The 6712-nt window shown below is 43.0% G+C and overlaps 1 protein-coding gene across 1 annotated transcript in view; it reads right to left on the bottom strand.

Moving 5' to 3' along the window:
- LOC102376885 overlaps nt 1-6712 on the bottom strand; it is an 83730-nt gene that overhangs the window by 55107 nt on the left and 21911 nt on the right. Inside the window, exons 13-14 of the mRNA XM_025209515.1 lie at nt 4786-4898; nt 3547-3753 (exon numbers count right to left, since the gene is read on the bottom strand). Of these exons, the coding sequence (XP_025065300.1) occupies nt 3547-3753; nt 4786-4898 (320 nt within the window). The remainder of the gene's footprint in view (nt 1-3546; nt 3754-4785; nt 4899-6712) is intronic.

Consider the following 6712-nt stretch of genomic DNA (forward strand, 5'->3'; position numbering starts at 1 on the left):
GGAGTTAATCCCACTACCTAATTGCCGGTAAAAAAAATTCTACCCTAAATTTTTTCTTCCTTACCTTCGGGCCATCTTCTGAGACTATGAATAATTCCCTTTCTTCATTTATACTACTAACTTTGAGTCTATTTATATATTACGATCACGTCTTCCACCAGCCCTCTGTTTTATAGACTGCAAATAGCTCGTTTATTCTTAGCTCAAAGAATCTCCCAGTGCCAGCCCTGTGACCCCGGAGCTGGCGCTGAGAGATAAGCACCCCAGCCCTACCCACCCCGATCAGAGCTGGGGTTGGGAACTCCCTGCTGCTTGGGATGGGGGACATAGTCCCTGCCCAGATTCCAGTGGCAGAGCCTGCCCCAGCAGCAGACAGCTCCCAGGGGCAGGGAGAAATCTCCCACCCCGTACTGCCCAGCAGCACATTTGGCTTCTACATATGCACTACTACGCAGTAATCTTGAGTATATTTACTACTTGTATTTGCAGGTAGCAAATTTACTCACAATCAGAGCCAATTAATATGCAGTAAGCATCTGCACATGTAGACACAGATGCTTACTGCGCAGTAGTTAGCTCTACCGCACAGTGAAACATCTTGTGTAGGTGTTCCCTGTATCCTACATTCCAATCCATACTATAATATTTTTATCAAATGATGTTAATCCATTTTTTAAAATGTTCGTATCCTACAGCTACTTATCAAAAGTCCTAGAGATGCCATAATATGTTAGAATATAACCGTTTGTTGATGTTGTTGGCCTGGCCCGTGGTGCAAGGCACCCAAATGGATTTAAGCCCTCATCTCGCAATATGAGAGAAAAGCCTTTCTAAATTTGGATACAGCTGCCATGGGTAAAAGTTATAAACATGGTTTGTTTGCCAGGCGGTCTTTGTTTCATTGCCAGTTAAAACACCAAGAGGACTGCCACAGTCTGAACTTACCTAAGAAGGAGGGCATGAGTAAAGACTCTAACCCAGACAGCTGAGAAAGAGCATTTCCCCTTATTTTGCATGCCATTTGCTTACTATAGTTTTGACGACTTAAAAAACATCACATGGCCTGTACATCTAGGAAAAAGTCCTTTGCTGTGGTTTCCTACCATTCTGCTAGAGGACTAGTAAGAAAGACTTTAGAGTTAACTAAAAATTGGAGTATTTATTTTATTAGCATAAAGCCAGAACTATGTATACTACATAACAGTATTAAAGTGATCAACAGAATTTTATGGTATAATGCACCATTAATTAAACTTTCCTGCCCTCCAAAAACTCTTGCATACTGGTTCACTTCATGTTTTCCCCCTTTGCTACTTTTCCTGTTTATAATCACAATATAAATTATATACAATTACCATAGCATTTATTTGGGTAAAATAACAGGAGTTTTTGAATCCTTATAAAAAGGTGAAGCACCCCAAAATTCAGTCTTCTGAGATTCAGTCTCATACCCACAATACATGACTTCAGTGATGTAGCACTGCTCCTTGAAGACATATGTACTACGTATACTGAAGAAATAAAAGTTCAAATACTCTTCCCAGCAATCAGCCCATAGCTGCTGCAGTCTACTCCTGCCCAGTGCCACATAGCTACACCCCATGAAGCAGAACAATAAGCTTTCCAACAAGCCTTCCTTGAATGCCCATTCCTGACATCTAATGAGGTAGGCTGCTGCCTACAAAAGCTCATGCCTCTCTCAACCAGTCAGTCACTAAGGTGCCCCTACCATGCCTGCAATTTGACTTCAAATTAAACTCTCTCTTCCCTACTCATACAAATAGAATCAAACTGCTTTTGTTGCCACAGGAGCTCTGGAACGGTGGGACTGAGGTGAGATTTGCTGCAACTTTTGCGTTCCACTCATGGATTGTTGCAGGGAACTAAGATGTGCCTGTTCCTTTAAGGGCAGAAGCAGCCTAGCCAGGGAGCCCAGTAGGCTAGACAGAGCTCCACAGCTGCAGGTTGCCCAGAGCAACAGGCTAATGAGGTAATTAGCCAGCACCTGCAGGCAATCAGCTGATGAGAAGGAAGCAGAGCCCTGGGACCATAAAAGTTCAGGGCTGGGGCTGGCAGAGTCTACTGTTTCTAGAGACTGTCAGGGAAAGGAGCCCCTGCCCAAGAGAGCTACCCACAGGCGTCTGATGCCTACAAGAGCAGTAAGGCTCCAGGGGCATTTATACACATACTTTTTTTCCAGCGATCCACTGGAGATCAACCGCTTCGGAGCAGATTCGATTAATCAAGTCTGCTCCACACAAGAACTGACATAAACTGTGCTGCGCCACATGCAGTTGCATAAGCAGCAGAATGCACGTCAGCACTGAGAAAATGGCAGTGGTGCGCTTTTGAACTAAAGCACCTCCAAAGCGTTTTCATTCAAAAGCGCACCACTGCCATTTTCTCAGCGCTGACGTGCGTTTCGCCGCTTATACAATTGCATGTGTTGCAGCCCTGGGGGCGCTTTTCAAAACGCCTGGTGCTCCGATGCATGCATATGTAAAAATGCCCCAGGAGCCCACAAGGTCCCCAGGGCTAGAGGGCATACTGTCTTAGGGGTGGAAGTTTGCCTTCTTAAAGGGGCAGAGTGCAGCTTCATTATTATTTTTACGTTATAGCACAGGGACTTATGTTTGTATTGTCGTTTGTACTCGAAGTTTGGGATGAGGCTGTAAGGGGAGGTAGAAAGGCCTCATTAGTACCCAGAGGGGCACAACCAGACAAGGGCTGAAGGGCCCGGCATCAGAGGGGCATAGCTACACAAGGGCCAAAGGCCCAGCGCCAGAGGCGTGCAGTCAGGCAAGGGCCAGGGGCCCAACAGACAGGGGCCAGGGGCCCGGTGACTGGAAGAAACCAATTGGCACTTGTGCCTCAGAGCCAGATCTGACATAGTGGGCCTTGGCTAGAAGGTCTAGCCATATTAAAGGGGCAGAGGCCAAGTAGGCCAAGGCCCCAACAGAGATAACAACATCCTTGTAACTGAGACATGGGGACTGGTATAGGGGAGGTCTGGAGCCACGTACTTAGCCCATAAGGCTCGAGGTTTCCTGTGTGGCACAATACGGGAGTGAGGTCCAGTGAAGGGCCCAAGGACCAGTGAGTGCCTGTGAGATTCGACAGACCAAGGCCATGCAAAAGCCCATGGGCAGCCTCCTGATTTTATTATTTTATCATCAAGACATGGCAGGTAAGACAAGAGGGTGCCCTTGGGGCAGAGCTTGCGCAGTCACAGAGCCACTAGGGGTATCATGGCCACCCTAGGGATCTTGCCCCGTGACAGATTCCAAAACAGTTCACAAAGTGGGCAAGTATTATCTACATGTATTCAAAGAGGAAAACTAACCAAGTTGCCCAACATCACAAATGCTAGAATCCCAGCCCCCACTTCAACTTCCCATACTCAGCTCTATGGTAGACTCCTACTAGTGACAGAAACAGAAGTATATTATGACTTTCTGCTCACACTATAAAAAAGAAAACAAAATGCAATTCATTTAAAAATGATATACATAAAATCAAAAAATTATCAGAAAAAGGGATTCTTACTTGTTTTCAAGTAAACTGCATTTCTAATGGTTGCAGTCACCATTTCAGTTCCTGAGACAAGGGAAAACCTGGATGGCCAACTATTTATTCCAGTACACGTCTCTGTCATTGCACAGTAGAACTTGGCTTCCATTAGGGTCTTGTACTGAGCCATCTCAGCAAGAGAAAGCAAAAGATGCCCAGGATACTCCAAGAAAATATCAACATCTGCAAGAAAAAAGAAACTTTGTAAGAAAGCTGGCAAGTACATACAGCCTGAATAACGGAGAACAGTAAAGGCACGCTAACTTGGTCAACAGCTCCTTTAACTAGTGAAATTAAACTAGAACCAGTAGTTATTCACCTAGAATAACTAAGTTCCATCTCGCAAAAGGATCCCCTTTTCAGGACAACACTTAAGTATCTACTGGACACAAGTACACTAAGTGTTGGTCTGATTCGTAATGAGCTTAACCTAATGTTTAAGTGCTTCCTTCATCAGGATCCTAGAAACTAATGAGCAGGAGGAGCACAAGCTTAAGACTGTACTCATCATTAGGTTTTCACTGGTTACTGCATCAATTTCTAATGTGCTCCATGATGTACAGAATTACTATTACTTTAGAGTTTTATTTCTTATCAATTGTTTCAGGACATGAAACTGAAAAGCTTGAACAGCAGGGCAAATCTAGGTTTCATTTGAAGTGAAATATATACTATTTTAATGAACATCTCTAGTAGGATAAGTACTTTTATACAATCAAACTGGTAATTTCTGTGGTCACAAAAGGAATTCCACACACTAGCTACGTTTTATTAAAAAATTACCATTTCTAAAATCATGCCCCAACCACCACATGATATAATCACAAGATACCACGGCATAACAATACCTCACAATTTTACTCCTCAGAGTTGGTCCATAGGAGAAATTGCAAGATCACCTTTCAAAACACATTCATTATGTTAAAAATAGCGTATTCATATGCTTTTCTAAACCCTGCTTGCATAGTAATTTCTAGTTTAAAATTACAATGTGGAGATAAGGGGCAAGATCATTAACTGCTATACATCAGCAGGGATCCTTTGAAATTAATGACCTAAACCGATTTATACCACTTAAAGTTTCAACATGCAGCGTTGTCCATCTCCAAAATCTGGAGGGACATTCTGTTGGCAAAATATATGTTTTTATCATACACCCAGATGTCATGGGCATAAGGCCACCTGGACTGAACTACGCATTCTACAGATCAATACCTGCTGGTTTTTTACAGACCCAGTAGAGGTGTGTGGAACAATTAGTTGCCATAAGTATGCCTCCTTTCTTGATCTGAGCACATCCATGTTGATCCATTTGAATATCTGAAAGCCTGTTGAAAAGAACAACACAGTGGAGGCAAATATTATTAAAGCAATCATCCAATCCCTTCATACCACTGTTGTATAATCAGAAAAGCACAGCATGCTCCCATTTAATTGTTTTTTATTATGGAACAAGAAGCTATCATAAACACTCTCTCTTCTCTTTTATTATACAGGTTCTTTGAAAACTAGGGAAAATAAAACTACTCTAAAAAGCCCAATAAACCTATCAAAGTCCATATACTGCATATAATCAGAGAAACAATAGCAACAATATGATGTGAAGTAGGTCAAGCATCCACCTGAGTCAGTCTACCTAAAAGGAAAAGAAACACTCATACTGAAATCATGAAAATTTACAGTGAAATACAAAATGTTACTCCATCATGTTAATGATGAGTCCCACATTAATCTCAGGTGTTTTCTTCATGAGTATTATAATTATTTACATCTGTGTGCTTGGCAATTTCAATGTAATACTTCTGCAATAAAATATTAAAAAGAACAAAAGAAAATGCATTTATACAGAGCAGTTACTCAAAACAAAGACAGTGAGCTAACTGTTTTAAGATAGATGCACTAATATATTTAATGTTTATTCATTTGTGACAAAAAGGTAATTACAGAAATAGAAGACAAAAGTTGAGTATATATTGGAGAGTTTCTTTGTAATAATTAAATAAATATAAAAGCTAATGCTCGGAGTTCATATGGGATTAAAAGGAGTAAAATACTGTATGGGGAATAAGGAAAGCTAAGAAGTCCTGAGGATGAAGAATTGACACTGCAAACACTGTCTTGCAAAATTACTTGAAAAAAATCTTATCTAAAGGCTTTGAGAAAGTACAGATAGGAAAGTAAGAGGACCAAGGCATCTAGAACACTTCCTGCTTTGATATTCCTGCTAGTCTTGGAGCTTATAACTTCATGTCTGACCCATTTTCATCTTCACATACTAAAGGTACATCTCATTAGTGTAGCCAAAATCCTTTGAAGGAAAAAAAGAAGAAAAAACCCAGTTCCCTCAGCAAGTCATCAATACCAGATCTCAATCATTTGAAAGTCAGAGAATTTTGTCATCTAAGAAAGTCTGCACTATGGATTGCCGCCAATTGCCAGCACTCATTGCAGCTGAATGAACAAACCCACACAAGCCTATCATCTAGCATTTGCACTTTGCTCTATTACACTTATGGAAACTGTGTGGGCCGGCTCCCGGTCCCGTCCTCGCCGGGCGCGAGCCGGGCCCATCTGTGTGCACGCGGGCTGTGGCCGGCAGCCCGGGCACGCGGGGCCGGAGAAAAGTCACGGGGTGGAGTAGTACGCTCGAGCTAGAATCAGTCACGGAGGCGTAATGGTTGATTGAAAAGATTACTTACTTACACCGGAGATGGTCGCGGTGCAGGCTGGACAGTTTCCAGGTACAGCTCCGCTTCAATCCTCGTTGGAGGACTCTAAAACTCGGTTCCCAGGATCCTCGGAGTGGTTCAGACTCCATGGTTTCGATAACTGGGTTCTAGGGTAGGGATTCGTCTGGGCTGCGATCGGTGACAGGGAGAGGCTAGAGGCCGTCGGTAAGTGGTGCCCCGGAGTTTGCTAGGCTCCAGGGGTTCGGCAATTGGAGCCTCTATCGCCTTCTTAAGAAAGACGCACTGGGTTCGAAAGGACCCACAGCGCTTAGAGATCCGTCTCTCCGTCTCTCTCTCCAACTTGGGCGAAAACCACCCAAGCCTTTTGTACAGCTAGCAAGCCAATAGCTAGCCGCCACATGTGCCTAAATTAAGACCGGCCAATAATGTGGCTCAAATCTTAATACAAATGG

The sequence above is a fragment of the Alligator sinensis genome, unplaced genomic scaffold (genome assembly GCF_000455745.1).
Source record: "Alligator sinensis unplaced genomic scaffold, ASM45574v1 scaffold135_1, whole genome shotgun sequence".
NCBI lineage: Eukaryota > Metazoa > Chordata > Crocodylia > Alligatoridae > Alligator > Alligator sinensis.